This window comes from Elephas maximus, chromosome 8 (genome assembly GCF_024166365.1).
Source record: "Elephas maximus indicus isolate mEleMax1 chromosome 8, mEleMax1 primary haplotype, whole genome shotgun sequence".
Taxonomy (NCBI): Eukaryota; Metazoa; Chordata; class Mammalia; order Proboscidea; family Elephantidae; genus Elephas; species Elephas maximus.
The window spans coordinates 52,307,256-52,324,292 of NC_064826.1; the positions used below are offsets into that span (position 1 = coordinate 52,307,256).

The following is a 17,037-nucleotide window of genomic DNA, read 5'->3' on the forward strand; positions in this document are numbered from 1 at the left end:
GATACAAACAGGCACTTCACTAAAGAAGACATTCAGGATTGCTAACAGATACATGAGGAAATGCTCATGATAATTAGCAATTAGAGAAATCCAAATCAAAACTACAATGACATTCCATCTCACTACAACAAGGCTGGCATTAATTCAAAAAACACAAAATAAGAAACGTTGGAGAGGTTGTGGAGAAACTGAACACTTATACACTGCTCGTGGGAAAGTAAAATGGTACAAGCACTTTGGAAACTGATTTGGTGCTTCCTTAAAAAACTAGAAATAGAACTACCATATGATCCAGCAATCCTACTCCTTGGAATATTTCCTAGAGAAATAAGAGCCTTTACATGAACAGATATATGCACACCCATGCTCGCTGCAGCACTGTTTACAATAGCAAAAAGATGGAAGCAACCAAGGTGCGCATCAACGGATGAATGGATAAATAAATTATGGTATATTCACACAATGGAATACTATGCATCAATAAAGAACACTGATGCATCTGTGAAACATTTCATAACATGGAGGAATCTGGAAGGCATTATGCTGAGTGAAATTAGTCAGTTGTAAACGAACAAATATTGTATGAGACGACTATTATAACAACTCGAGAAATAGTTTAAACAGAGAAGAAAATATTCTTTGATGGTTACGAGAGTGGGGGGGGAGAGATAGAGAGGTGTAGTCACTAATTAGACAGTAGACAAGGGACTATTCTAGGTGAAGGTGAAATGGAATCTTGTTACTACCAAGTAAAGAAAAAGTCTAGTCTCTGCATCTCAAAATTTGAATATTACTAATACGTACACATTGTATTTCTGAATCATATCATCTGCGCTTGAGAATGTAATTTGTAAGATTCCTCCAAAATCATCTCTGGTAAATTGAAAGAAAATCTATTGTATATTCCAAGCATCTGCTTTAATTCTCAAGGCTGTTTCATATTTCAAAAATTACTTTGTAAGACATTGCTTATAGTCTTCATCCCTCCTTACTTGCCTGTCAGAACATTCATCCATTAATCACAGACTCTCTTACCTCTTTTTTCATCTCTTCCCATTTTGTCTTCACCCTCTGATATGCTCAAATCTCCCCTCTGGTAACATTTATTTAGTTGTCTGGGCAAAATTCCTCAGTCACAATGAGCCTTTTCCTGAGAATTTCCTCTTCCCCATATCCAGGGTATTAACAACTGGCCATTTGCTATGTAATACTTTCTAATGAGGTTGCACCAAGTGTGGGTAACTGACCCAAGCTCAGGCAGAGTTCCTTTTACAAATCTCATCTCCTGATCACAACTGAATAGGGTTATAGATGGCGATTTGGCCCATGTTCAGACTATCTAGTTATCTTCTTTAGGAGGCTGTGTTTGGGACTGGGATTCTAGTATCAAGTCAGTTCATGGCTTCAATAGAGAAGATGTACTCCCTGGTAGTCATTCAGGACCATGAACTGTGGAAAGCAGATAAAGCCAGTCTGCAGAGAGAGAATGAGGAGGCCACATGAAGCAAAGCAGAGGATGGAGCAAGAGATAGTCTTGATGCAGTCCCGCCCCTCTCTGCAGTTGCTGGCACATCCTTGACTTTGATTCCCATGATCGATCATGCAGCTCCTCTACCATTTAAAAACATTCCCTTTTTGGTTTAAGATAGTCCTACCCTGCTACTTGCAATTCCAAACAGCCTAATGTAACCCCCATTCTTAAGGAAATCAAAAATCCTTTAACCTGTCTTCCTCTAAATTTAACTTTGTCATTATCCTATTGTTGCCAAATTCCTTGAAAAAATAATCTGTAGTTACTGCATTGTATTCTCAGCTACCAACTCCTCAAGCCACTGAAATCATGTTTCTGTCCCCAGCACTCTACTGAAACTACTTGCTTATATAAGCCTTGCACCGCGTAACGTCCATTCAGGCAATGTTTAACCACATATACGTCCCATAAGGTTATAAAAGAGCTCAGAAATCCCAATTGGAGAACAGGACATAGCGGACATAACAAAACATAACAGATTCCCACATGCAACATGTGTATCTCATGTCTCTTGTACACAAAGCAATTGTGCTGCCGGGCATATAATGGTACAGTACATATATACCATATAAAATACGTATATAAGTACATGTAATACATATGTCTTCATAGTCATAATAAACATTTATGTTACTGGCTTATGTATGTACTGTAGTTTCTATTGTTATTTTAATGTGAACTTGCCCTACTTAAAAATAAAAACATATCTGTATAACAGCATATGCCTTTGACCTGCAGGTAGCAGCATCCAATCTCATGCATTATGTGTCTCTTGAGTGTTGTAGCGTTATCGCTCTGTTTAATTTTCTTCCAAACATATTACCATGAAGTGCATCATGGCTTCCAAACACAGCAAAACCAGAGCTAGTGATATAGCAGCAGCAACAAGCAAAGGAGAGGTATCGATTTGGAAATGAAACAAAAGAATAAGGTGGAAAATCAGTGAATGCTATTGCTTGCAATTTAGGCATGTTCGAACAGCATCCAATCACATAACATTCTATTTCACAGAACATATAGGGTCGCTGAGTAGGAATCCACTTGATGGCAGTGGCTTTGTTTGTTTCTTATCACGGGCGTTAAGTAATGCATGACTGTGTATCATAAGTGGCCTAATGATTTCCTTAAAAGGCTTATCTTGTTTGACCTCTCTGCAAAATTGTTGAGTGTCATCTTTTGAAACTCACACTGCCTGTCATAGCATATGGGGGCCCTGGTGGTTCAGTGCTCCTCCTAAAGGTCAGCAGTTCGAATTCACCAGCCACTCCTTGGAAACCCTGTGAGGCAGTTCTACTCTGTCCTACGGGTCACTACAAGTCAGAATCAACTCAACGGCAAAGGGTTTGATCTTTTTTTTTTTTTTTTTGTCATAGTATGTGCTCGATAAATACTTGTAAAATAAAAGATTGAACCCTTCTCCCGGTTTCAAAGATACTGCTCTCAATTTGCCTCCAAACCCCTCCACACGTATTTCTAATGGCCTAATAAAGGCCTGGAGCCTTGGTGACTCAGCTGCTAACCAAAAGGTCTGTTGTTCAAATCTACCATCTGTTCCTTGGAAACCCTATGGGGCAGTTCAACTCTGTCCTATGGGGTCGCTAAGAGTCAGCATCAACTCCATGGCAACTGGTGTGGTTGGTTTTTAATAAACATCTACCCAAAGCCCATTGCTGTTGAGTCGATGCTGACTCCTAGCAACCCTATAGGACAGAGTAGAACTGCCCCATAGAGTTTCCAAGGCACACCTGGTGGATTCGAACTGCTCACCTTTTTTGGTTAGCAGCTGCAGTTCTTAACCACTAGGCCACCAGGGTTTCTCAGCAGCAACACAAGGTGAAGGCGAGATTTGTTCTGGTGTGCAGAGCAGCACTACCACAAATGCCCAACGTGCTGTGAGGCTCAGGTCAAGTAGGAAGGTAGTTCTGGTGCAAGAATTTTACAACCTGGATTCAAACTGCAGGTTCACTACCACCCACTTCCTTTCCACCCATAAGCCTGTGCCTAACAGGAAACAGCCTATGTTCCTTTATGCTGCTACGTGCTTTTCCTCTGTTATGCTTTGGCGATCCTACTGGTTCATAGTAAGTATAGCCGTGTGAATGTCTTCCTAGGAAACTCTTGCTCAATTTGTATTCTCAGCATGTAGTTCAGTGCCCATAATACTTGCAATAACAGTTAAATTAACTTATATTTGATGATAAAAATATTTGAAGTAGGAAGTATTAAAATGGACATCATAAATTAAAGCTTTCTTTAAAAATGAGATGTACTATTTATTCAGAAGTCTACATAGTTTTAAGTGTACCACCTGGAAGCATAGCTACCTGAAAGTTACTTTATTTCTTGTTATCTACTGGAATAAATTCACTAACAGAATTTTTTCTGGATTATTAGCACTTACATTTTTATTAAAATGTTATACCCATATTTCTTATCCAATGAACCATTTCTCCAGGGTTTCATAAAAAATAATAATAATAAGTGCTCCTACTTTTTGAGATTTAGACACTTTTATTGTCTTTGTTCTCTACACTGAATTTCCACATCTGAATATTTAGGAATCTAAAATGAATATTATGTTCACTAAACAGTGTTTCCAGTATAACCAAGCTCACACGTAAAATTGGGAAAAAGAAAGAAAATAAGAAAAATACCAGTTGCCTCCTTTAGCATGTTTAATGCAATTTCACGACTCTTTCATCTGAGGGCTCCTTTTCCTGCCCCATTTACACATCATTCCTCATAGCATTTTCACCACAACACATTTTATTACTTTTTAAAACAGGAGATTTTGCCCGTGTACCCAACCACATTTATTTTATAGAGCCATTCCTCTTGTAGCCCTCAAAATAAGATATCATTAATGATTAACCATCTCTTTATGTAGCCTGACAGTATGCATCTTAAAGAATAGTTTTATTAACTCTTTCCTTTCTTTTTCCTAAATATCCCTGCAATACGTGAACAAATCTCAAAAGGAAGAATGGTCTTAACTGTCTGAAAATTTGGGTGGCACTGTTGGTTATATACTACAGATTAATCTGTGTAACAAAAGCCCTTAAAACTTTCCCTACAGAGGAAAGAGTGATAAGAGGTGATAAGAGGAAATCCCCTGAAACACTCAAAGAAGATTCAAGTAAAGAAGGATCTGAAATTGCTGACTTGTCACAGGTAACTTCGGTCATGGGGGAGGACATGCAAACTACAACAGTCCCCATTTGTCTTGATGTTATATGCAGGTACTAATATTTTTCATTAATGGTAGTTGTATGCGTGTGTATGCATATGGTGTGTATGTGTGCATGTGTATGAGAGAAGGAGAGAAACTAAGAATGAATTACGTAAATAAAAGCATACAGGAATTATTTTTCTTTGTTTGCCAGGAGAACACAACAGTAATTTTTAAATTACTCAAGGGAAAAAAAAAAAAATTCAAACAGACAATAAAATTCTCTCCAAGTCTTAATTAAGCATTTAAAATGTCCACTACCATTGTTTCCACTGCCATCATTTCTAGCTTAAGAGGGTCTTCCATTTACGATATAGAATTTAAAATGTATCCTACTTTTTTTAACCCAGTAGAAGCATATGGTCAAAAATCAGTAGAAGTAAGTGTTAAAATAACATTTAGCCAGAAATACTCCATGTTCATATTCAAAGAGAACTTCAAATATTGGTTCATATATAACAGCCCGATGCTGAATTATTGAAATTAACTGTAAAAGTGTGCCTGTTTGGTAGGGCTACAATGTCAATCTTTTTCATAACCATATTCATAACTTCTTGTATAGTTATAAACAAATGGAAAAAAATTTAAGAAGCAACATCCACTTCCCTGCCTCTTTTTTTTAAATTTCTATTTGTAGTTTGTTCCCACATATTGGATTACTACAAATTACGTAAAGGCTATGGGGAAGGGATAGCTCAAAATGCACATTTTACAAATAAAATTTTAAAACATTTGCTCTTTCATTCCTAAAACATTATGTCACACTGCCAGATGTGTTTAATTCTTACAAATTTCAAAGTATCCCATATCCAAATGTCAAAAACAAAATTGTTTCATATGCAAAAATTTCAATAGGTACACAACATTCTAAGCATGACAGTTTTTCTCACACTTGTTTTGTTGAAAAGATGGCAAAACTATCTTTAAAATCATCGCTGTTTTATTACTCATCAATTATGCCAATCATGCATCTCAAAAGGATTTTCATTTTTTCAAGCCGCTTTTGTAGACAGTATTTCATTTGGTCCTCTTGACAAACTGCCCTGAAACTACAGTGTTACAAAATAATTTCAATAAGATATAATCCCTCAACACTGTTGTGGAAGGCAGAGATCTTAAAGCATGCCCGCTTGTTAATAAGCCTACCTTAGAGAGTTTTTCCTACTCTAGCTTTAAGAAGTTCTAATTGCAGGAAGTTTAAAAAATATACATGTGCATATGGGATATGTGTGCACATACGCACATGCATATGTGAATATTTTCACATACTTACGACACTATCAAAAAGAGTACTATGATAATATTGGAGCCCTGCTATGAGTCAGAATCGACTCAACAACAATGGGTTTTTTATTCTTAGTTTTTTTGTTTTGTTTTGGTGGCCTAGTGGTCGAGAGCTCAGCTGCTAACAAAAAGGTCACAGTTCAAATCTACCAGACGCTTCTTGGAAACCCCATGGGGCAGTTCTACTCTTTCCTTTAGGGTCTCTATGAGTCAGAACTGACTTGACGGCACCTAACAGCAACAACAACAATGACAGTATAATCTAGAGCAAAATTATCTAATTGTGCAGTGTTAATATTTTGGAACCTCAGGAAGGTAGTAAATACATTTTTCACAATGCGCTACTCGTTTTATCTCAATTGACATTTAAATCATTGGTCTTTTTCCTTCAACCTTGCAAACCATATGACACAGCCATTTTCGTGTTTTAATGCACATAAAAGAAAAAATGACTCATGTGTAAACTATCATGGCTGGCCATCACGATGCATTCCCAAGTATAGGACAACTACCAAACGAAAGACTTGGAAACACTGGGGTACTGCTCATAGACAATCCAGGAAAAGAAGGCCTGGTTGACACACTTATTAACACAGTGCTTGATGCCCACTGTAAACCCTAAATAAATGTGGATTGGATATAACAGAATAGAGTTAGTTCCCCATAGTAAGCAGCTTACATGCTTTTTGAAATACTACCCCAGAGAGCTATTTTATTACAAATAATGGGAGGCCATCACTTTAATAATGACAAAATGTTCCTTTTTAGAACGGAACAATCAAACTCTGATTTTTTTATGTAATTGTATTTAAGCATATTTACCTTAGAATTATTTATGCCCATACATGTAAACGCTAAAGGAGATCAACAAATTGGGTCATTTGCCTAAAATATATTCCACTGTATCCATTTAAAACTCTATCTTAAGGTCATAAATAATTTAAAGACACTTACTAGATAATAAGATGTGAATTCAGAAAAACCAGTTACTCTTAAAAATTTGCATCTGTATTGAAAAATAGGGAAAAGAACAGAGCTTCGTGCAGCCTTTCTCATAATGATACCGCAGAAAATACATAAAGTAATATCGAGTGTGTATGCGCATAATTTTTAAAAATTTTAAAAACTTCCTCACTGCACAGTTGTTCCTTATAAATACATGCTTCTAAAAAGTAAAAACTAAATTTGAATTAAACATATAACTTGCATGTATTGTTTCTCTTACTGCAAAAATGTACAATGTGTAAAACTCTAAAAGGAAGATTACTATGTTCTTTTTATTAGCGTTGGAGAAATAACAGAAAGGTGTCTATGCAGCCACATTTCTTAAAAAAAAAAAAGAGTGGTAGTTTTTTTGTTTGTTTGTTTTGTTGTTGTTGTTGTTGTTATTCTATTTCCAAAATGAACCATCCACTTAAGTTCCTGGTTTTATATTTACTTATTAAATCAAAATACAACTAATGAAAGCTGTAAAAAAAAGTGATAAATGCACATTTTATTTCCTTTTTATAAACTATAATAAATTTAGCTTCTCGTACATACGAGAAGGTAAGATTACCAAAATGTTTTTATATTATATCCATTTCAGTCTGCCTAATAATCATTTGAATGCAAATTCAAACAGCCACATATATACTTACATATGAATATTAATGAATTTAACATTATGTTACTACTTATTAGGAAAATACACCCACTGTTGCATGTTCTAAACATACACTTGAAGGATAATAAACGTTGGCACGTGATAAAGCTGACGGGAACTGAAGATATGAGAAAGGGATTTATTAACATTAATTGTTTTTAGGTTTTATTTTATTTTTAATATTTTATCTCATCATTTATCAGAAGGCACATTTCCTTGAGTGCTTGTTATATAAATAGAAATTGCTAACCACACTTAAGAATAATTATATCACTTCTAACACATAGAGAAGATATCCATTTCAATGTCATGACATGCAGATACTTCTTTTCTAAACCCTTTAAATACAAATTTGTCTAATGATGGGGGGAAAAGATTTATATCATAAGAATTTGAAGCTCCCAAAATACTATTCTTTTATGAGATTTTATCCTTGTTATTTTCTGTTGATAATTAGATTCTTAGTTAAATATTTATACCAATATATGTTTTATATTAAAATTCCTATCTACCAATTGACTTTCAGCCAATTCTTTTTGGCTGATTGGTATTTTGATATGACAATGATTGGCAATTGATATGACAATGAGATAAAGATATACATGATTTACAGTTACAACACCATGCTTTAAAAATCTGGCTTTTTAAATACATGCTAAATGTAAAGAGGACAGATTTAAATTAACATTACAATTTTTGCTGTTGCTGTTAGCTGCCATCATACTGGTTACCATATATGCTACCCTGAATTTTAAAATAGAAGTGTTTTAAAATATGTGCCAAGAAATTATTTCTACACAGGAAAGCTCCTCTTTTTGAAACTATATTTTAAAATACCAGCATAATATGTGTGTACCATAAAATGCAAATGATGTATCTTCCAGTTACATATAAACCTACACATATTAGGTGGTTGCTACCATATGGTATATTTACGTTTTACACCTTTTTGAGGCAAACATTTCCAAAAGAAACGCCTAATCCAGTGAAATAATAGTATCAAAATTCCCTTTGAGGAAAAAAAAAAAGCTTTATAGGGTTAACTGTTAGAACAATTTAACTACTATTTTAATCCAGAATGTTTAACTACTATTTAATACAGACTATGCTACATTTTTTTATGCTACATTAGATCCATATTAAGCCAGAGAACAGAAATTGAAGTATTTAAAATAACACACTACCTATATTTTATTATAATAAAATTTAAGCCCTTCATATTATTGTAAATATCCTCTTTAAAAAAAAAAAAAAACACAACTCTGAATTACTAATTCTAAATCAGGCCTCACTCAAATTAGTGCATAATTAATTTTAGAGTGTATTGATGGCACGTTCTTCCTCTTGTGATGATAAAAACTTCTTATATTACTTTTTCTCTGAAAAATAGAATTGTCAGAAAACAAAAGAATTTACTAATAATTTCCAGAGAAATGCATATATACGCACCTAAATCATCTGCCTTTAGTGAATGCTATAATCTTTACATTCAGGTTTTATAAACTTACAAATTTTCCCAAAGATTTAAGATTTATATGATATATGCTACAGGAATTGTTTTCTTGAAAGAAAAGCAAATGGCACCACATCTTGATGAAAGTAACGCTCAACTTTTTTTTATTTCGAGAAGTTTCTTCAGAAATCTAACCAGAAGTACAAATGTCAACTAACATTTCTCCCCTCCTCAGAGAACAGTATTACTAACTTTGCAAATAAATACTTGAAGATGGAGAAGCCTTCCAAAAATATTGTTAATGTTACCTACAGGAGATTGAGCTAGCTCTACCAAATCTTTCATTAAGTTCTTTTTCATAAAAAAAAAAAACTAACGTTTTAGATACTTTAAAAATGTCATACATGGTTCTATTGTTAAAAATGAAACTCAAATTCTTTCAAAGAAAAAATGTGGTGTCTTAATTCCTATTTTAGCTCACTAACTCTTATTTCTTGTCCCTAGTGAATTTCTGACCATTAAAATGGAATTATTTTCATTTTAAGAAAACATTTATTGCATTTATTATAGTAAGAATTTTTACAGTAATATTTTACTATACTCTGTTCAGTTATGGAAGGTTGTATCTGGTTCTGTTTTGAAAGGTCATGGTTATCTCCAATGGTGGAATAATCTATGTCCCCCAAATGATAGAAATATTGATGAATTGTCAATTGAAAACAATACTTTAAAAATGTGTAAACACATTTAGAACGTGCCTCCTTTTTAAACAACTACTTCTTTATGTGACCAAAATACAAATGAATCACTTGAATTCTCACTTAATAGGCCAAGCTACAAAAAGACTAAAAATTAAATAAATAAATGTGTGATTTTTTTTCATAAGACTGAATAATTTTGAAGCATCTTCAGGGTAATTTTTACCTTTGTTTCCAAACACCCACTTGGACCATTGTGCCCATTAAATGATCTACAAATGGCATTTACCCTTTTGCTTCATAACAAAAAAGGATCTGCCATCATTTTTATGGAAGATTATCTAAAGGGGATACATTACTATAAATCAACGACAAAAAAATCAGACACTCCCCTTCTCCGGGTGAGAATGTGCGTCCTCCAGATTTTTGCACTGACACGTAATGTAATAAATATTTAAGCTTTAAATAATAGCTGCGGGTTTCGAATGGTAAAGGTTCCCTGTTAGTATCCACCAAAAACTCCAGTATTCAGCACTCAGGCAACAAAAGACAGCAAATAATTCCCAGCAGAATAAATACCGGGAAGGCTACCTTGGGCTTTGTTTTTGTTATGTAAAATGCATTAAAGTGACTCATCCACTTAGGACGTTACAAGCTTTAAAGTAGCTTCAAGAACCAAAATAAATGCTTTTCCAGAATGCTTGATAAGCTATTCAGAGCATTTAAAAATATGTATATATTTATATGATTTTGACTTTTTTTTTCCAGTTTAAGAGAGAATTATTATTTTCTACTCCCTTCCTGCCGTTTGACTACAGCTACCTTTAAAGCCCTGTTGCCAGGATAGCAACGGGTTGTTTTTTTTTTTTTTAATTTAAAAGTTATTTTAGATAGGTTAAAAATAAGAGAAAGCAGCAGGACATCCTGGAAAGGCTCAGTCCCTCCCTCAGAGAATAGGTTCTATTCATTTTAAGAACAGAAACCGCGTGTCTGTCGACATTTAGATGTTTGGAATAAAAGGTGAGGAGGGTAGGTCGCCCGGCCCCAGTACCTGCCAGCCTCCAGAGTGGACAGCATGCTGGATGGAGCTGCGGGGAGCGAAGCACGTTTGGGATCAGAAAGGCAGTCAAGCGCACCTAGCAATGTGGGATCTAAACGAGTTTCAACACCATAGCAATTAGAAAGCATCCTAGAGGCCAAGTGCGGGAAAAGTCCAGGCTACCCTGGCAAGCCTGAAATTACCTATTTGTAAAATGCCTCTCCAAAACACAACTTTTTATTCGACTGGGTTTGATGGGAGGGTGTATCTGGCTGGAAACTTTCCCCCCCAGTTCAGCAAAACTCTTAAGTCTCAACCCTTTCAGAGATGGGCTGAAGCGCCGGGAGTCCTCGCGGACGTTTCCCGGGACTGCCAGGACCCTCCAAAGCGCCCGAGACGCCGGCTCAGTGCGCATTCCGGCGGCGAGCAGCGCGCACCTCGCGCTCGGCCTCCCCAGCTTCCAGCCCGCCTCCCCGGCCGCTCGCTCCCCACCCCCACAGGCAGAGCAGCCCCGCAACTCTGGGAAGGGACCCCCCAGCCCCAGCTCCCGCGGCGCCCCTCGCCCTCCCCGGCCCGGCCCGGCCCGGCCCGGCCCGCCGACTTACGTGACGGCCGAAGGGAACGGCTCCTCTGACGAGGGGCCGATCAGGAAAGATTGGAAAAGTGTCAGAGTCAAGGCCAGCAGGCAGCCAGCAGCCATCTTCGCGATCGAAGATCAATGCCCCCTCCCTCCCCGACCCGGGGAAGGAACGGTACTGGAAACCGCGGGAGGCGGAAGGGGAGCACACTCTCCCCTCGGCAGCGGGCGTCTGGAAGGCTGGCGCGCCCGGGCCTGGGGCGCGGACTCGCGCGGGGAGCGGTGAGGGGAAACCAGGCGCCGGGGAAGGGGCGGCGGCGGGCGAACCCCTTAGCGCGCGTCGGTAGCTCGGTACCGCGATTGCCTTGCCTCCGCCGCCATCAAGGGCGACTTTGGAAACAGACCTCCGCGAGCCCGCGGGCGCTCGGGCACTCTCGCTCTGGCTCTCTCCCTCTCGGTTTCCTCCCTGATTTATTCCCCTGATTGCCGTGGAACAGGAGGAGGCGGGGGCGGGGGCGGAGGAGGGGTGACGGCGCTGGGGTGGGGGGGTGGATGCAGGAATGAGGGAATGGCAGGCAGAGAGACTTGTGGAAGGGAGAGGCTCCGTCTGGCTTCTCCGGGCAAGTCAGAGGGAGGTGGTTGGGGGTGGGCAGCGGGAGGGCTGGGCGTCAGAGCAGTCGGGCGGAGATGGGCCGGGAGAAGTCCTCCATACAAGGCAGAAAGGAACTCCCAAAGTCGGCGTCTGCTCCCGCCGCCCGGCGTGCAGAAGGGGAACGGACCCAACCCCTCCGGGCTCTCGGGGGACAGCCAGCCGCCCAGCGGGCATCCAGAAGCTCCAGCCGAGTACTTGGCTCGCGATCCCCGGGGGCTATTTTTGCACATACAGGGAGGGTTCCCCCAGCCCTTCTCCCAGGCGCAGAATCTACTGCCTGCCTAGAAATCGTGTGGAAGTGATTTGACAACAAATGTAGGAGGGGTTTGCGTTGTATTTTGAAGCACCATTATTAACTCCCTACCAGGTGGCACTCTTTGCCCGCGAGTGCCAAAGGTTAGAGCCTCTGGCGTGGCTGGATAGCTAGAGTGCCATCCGCCCCACGCCCAGGTACAGTTCACCCGGCGAGGGCAGAGCCTCAGGGGCCGGGCTGGGGACAGTCAGGCAAGGGCCTGATGCTGTAAAATCTCCCCGGTCCGGCCCAGCCTACTCAGAAGAGCAGAGGGGTGGAGGGACGAATTCTCCACCCAGAAAATAAAGTGCTTAGTGAAGGACTTTGTAACATCCTAACGGGTCTGTCTCCAAAATGTTCCAAATGCCCTGCTCAGGCCACTGGGACGCCCTGCCTGACAGCGTTGCCGCAGGTGGAGTTCACTTGGTCGGTGTGAAGGCATGAAAGGGGATGAGCTTTAGGAACAGGTGGCACTCTGTGAAATGCATGTGATGTGTGGAAGAAGCATTAAGAGAGAAGGAAAGAGCTAGGGAGCAGCAATGCCAGAGGGGTGTTACGTCCACCTCCAGAAAGAGCAGAGGCAGGGCACGCATAGGCCTTCTTTTAGAAAGAAAATAAGAGTTTTGGGCTAGGCTTTCCCCGCCCAGCACAGGCTTCCTTCAGGAAGGGACTGGTGGGCCGGGGATGGAAAGGTTTCCTTGAACATCTTAAATTCTTAAATTCCCTCTAAGAGTGTATTAGGACACTGGACATTGAAGCATAGAGAACACCATTGGTGTTGAGAAAAATGGCCATCCTGCATATGCGAAAAAAATTGTAATTATGGCCTGGCTGTAAGATTTTGAATGAGCCCTCCCTTTGTTTCTGGAGAAGTTAACCAAAGGAGAAAGCCCCTTATTAATTGGGAATTGATTTTGCAGCTCTCCAAGGCAATCTCCCAAAATAGAGAATACTGATAATAATAGCCAAATTTAAAAAGTGGATGCGAGTTCATGATTTTTGGCCCAGTGATTTTTCTGTCCCCTTTTCTATGCTTTTTTAATGCCTTTTTTTCTTTTTTTGTCTTGTTCTCTGCATCTCTATCTGGCTTTTGGTCTCTTTCTTCCTACACTGAGTGGCCTCACAAAAGGCATCCCACAGCAACTTCCCATAGAGAGTGTGGCAACAGGAGATACGCAAATAAGGGATGAAGTGGGAAGTAATGAGATTAAAAACTAGAACTCGAGATGGATATTTCATTTAACTGAAGATAGCTTTCCACTCCAAAATTAGGTAATCAAATAGACAAATCTATCATTTTTTCTTCAGTTTTTAATGATTCAAAAGCAGAAATTCCTCCCCCACATGAGGATTAAGAATAGCAGAATTAGATGCCTGTTACTGTCTATGTGATATATTGGTATCGTAATAGCTGTGCTGCATAAAAATATTATCATATAGTCTTGCAATTATTTCAATAATGAATCCAGACTTCCCACTATAGCACAAGTTCCCAATTTTCTATCTTAAGAAGTAGTTGCTTAAAGAATAAAAGAATGTAATAAACTTCAGAGAAGGTAAGTCAGCATTCATTATTAACTTGGTTGGACTTTGAGCCAAATCTCGATTTCTTTGGATCACTCTGATGCAGCACTGTGTTCTCCAATAACGAAAGCTGTTGGAGAAAGATATTGCTTCTACAATTCTTATTGAAAAGGTTACTTCTCAGCTGTAAGCCTGTATCAGAGTTTAATATTCTGTTGTGAGCTTTTTGCTATTAATTGCTTTTTATCAGTCTAAATCTTTTTAAGGAGGATATTCAAAATGTGGTTTCTATTTTTTCTTGTATAAGATAGCTAAAACAAGGCCATTTTCACAGTGTGGTATTATGTTTCTATTGGACAAACTCAAATTTTACAATGCATTGTTTTAGCTCAGTTCTGTTATTTTGGAAATGTTCCATACATATCAGATCATATCCTATTAATCTTCATAAAATGTTGGTAACTAACCAAAGTTGGCTATTCTAAATAAAACATTTACAAAGCCTAAGGATTGATAATAAAACTCTTGTGTTAACAAGCTGTAAGCGAGCAAGAAGTCATAAATTCTATGCCTACTATTCATTTAAAAGGACATATTTTAATAAGACAGTAAAGATTAGTAGGGTGTTGCTGAAGAATTTTTGTATTTAAGAAATTATAAAATAAGCTTAAAGAAGATTATGCAAACAGTGAGACAAATTTACAGTTTGATAGTTTTTTGCTAATTCTCAACTGGTATTATATGTAAATGCTTAATTTGTTCATACACATTTCATTTGTATTATTTAAAAAATGAACAAAGAACAATACAAAGCTAACAGCCGTGAATTGTTCACTCTTACTCCCTTCTTGCTTTAGATCATAGTATGAATACTGGTAGTATAGAATTCTTTTATTGTTATATAATTTTTTTTTTAATCTAGGAGCTATTTCTATTATTTTAATAAATTGAATCTGATTTCTTCAATACTTTGGCTAAAAGAAATTGGACAAAGTAACCTATCTGAAACGGTTTTAATTTTTCTCTCTTCTCTTTTTTACTCTCATGGATAGACATAGAGACACTTGAAAGTAAAATAATTCCTCTTGGCCAAAAAAATAAAGGTAATAATTTTCTAGATGTGACTGAACGTCTTAAGAAAATGAAGATGAAACCTTGTTAAGGGGCCTTATTTGCTACAACGGGATACTGCGTGGTTTAAAATCAGGCAAGGTGTTCATAAGGGTTGTATGCTTTCACGATACCTATTCAAACTGTATGCTAAGCAAATAACCCAAGACATTGGACTATATGAAGAAGAATGAGGCATCAGGATTAGAGGAAGACTCGTTAACAACGTACATTAGGCAGATGACACAACCTTAACACAGAAGTATATGAAACCCACTTATTTAGGCCTACATAAACCAAAACCAAACCAAACCGAGAATTCAGTTTTTTATCAAAATTTTCACTAGCAAAAAAAAGTCAATGGAAAGTTAATAAGAAGTAGATGGTAAAAAGTAAAATGACCAAAACTAATAACTGTTGGCACTCCTTCCACTCTGAATTTTCTGGATGTAGCCTTCCAGAAATTAAAAGATCATCTATTAATATTATTCTTTTGATACTAGGTTTTTAATACTCTTTAAACACATTAAACATCATTGTAAACTAGCATAGTTCTATAAGAATTAGAACATATTATAGATCAGATTCAATTCCTGGGTAATTTAACTCCTACAGTAGGCTACAGATAATATATAGCTAATCTATTAGATGTGTGTCAGTAAAAGCATCACAATGCAGTATTGCTAAGGCTTTCTCTATACAATGATAAACATAGGAGAGAAAATAAGACAGCAATCATTTTATTTTTGTAGTCAAATATTTAGATTTATATCATTAAAATGCCTGCCATTATTTCAAAGGAGACATGACTACCTGTATAAACTAGTGAACTTACAATTAAAATCCTATACTCAATTGATAGATGAATAAAATAGAGATCATGTTGTTGTCCTCTGTCACAGATGGGGGATGTAAATTTATATGTTTGGTATTGGGAAACATTTGAAAAGCAATATAGAGCAAACGTACAAAAAAACCTATTTTCTTCAAGATCTAGTGAGGTGGTGGAGAATAATTTGTAAATGTCCTTAATGATCTGGAAAAATCAAAATGTGTTGGCTAATCAGCTGAAGGCTGATGTTGAATGCTGTCTAATGTTTTTTGTGTTTTTATAATCAAATGACGAATTTTTCAAAATTCATACCTTTAAAGCTAAGAAAAATGGAAAAACTCAAACTAGTTGCCATCAACTCCCTCTCATGGTGACCCCATGTCTTATCAGAGTAGAATTGTGCTCTGTAGGGTTTTCAATGGCTGAGTTTTTGCCAGACCTTTCTTTTTAGGCACCTCTGGGTGAACCTCCAACCTCTCATTAGCAGTGAAGACATTAACTGCTTGTGCCACCCAGAGATTCCTAAAGCTAAGAACAAGTATTTAAACAATTCTCTTCTAAACATAGCCTATACTGTCTACAACTGAAATCTATATACATTGATTTTCTTGGATTTATTCACAATTCTTTATATTTTTTCTCTAGGTAGCCTATTCTTTAAGATTATGATATCCATAGCTGGTTGCTGTTGTTTTTGTGGGCCATCAAGTCGATTCCGATTCGTAGCGACCCTACAGGACAAAGTAGAACTGCCCAATAGGGCTTCTAAGGAACAGCTGGTGGATTTGAACTGCTGACCTTTTGGTTAGCAGCCTGAGCTAGCTGGAAGGACTAATTTAATAAATTTGTGAACCTGAGTGAAGATGGTCCAAAGTAAAATGATAAACCAAGTCTTGAATTCCAAGCTGAGTATATTTATTACCTGCATATTGCTGCGAGTCTGGGTTACACAGAGGTCAATTTTATCTCTATCCAAGATGTCTTTCATCTTTGTAGATATATTAATATTGTCAGGATACTTGGAGATTAATTTTTAGTTTTAACCAAATGCATAACTTTAAAACATCAAATGAATAGCCTTGATACGAAGATTTTTATTTTTATTATGTTCTATTGCCATTTAATAATCTAGTTGTCATTAATAATGATCTTGACTTTATTTTACTCTGTC

General features: G+C 37.6%; 1 protein-coding gene across 1 annotated transcript in view; it reads right to left on the reverse strand.

Annotated features, from left to right (window-relative positions):
• The window catches only part of CACNA2D1 (calcium voltage-gated channel auxiliary subunit alpha2delta 1), a 542,050-nt gene extending 530,111 nt beyond the window's left edge, over positions 1-11,939 (reverse strand). Inside the window, exon 1 of the mRNA XM_049894495.1 lies at positions 11,485-11,939. Coding sequence (XP_049750452.1) covers positions 11,485-11,579 — 95 coding nt within the window. The 5' untranslated portion in view covers positions 11,580-11,939. The remainder of the gene's footprint in view (positions 1-11,484) is intronic.
• Between the last annotated feature and the right edge of the window lie 5,098 nt (positions 11,940-17,037).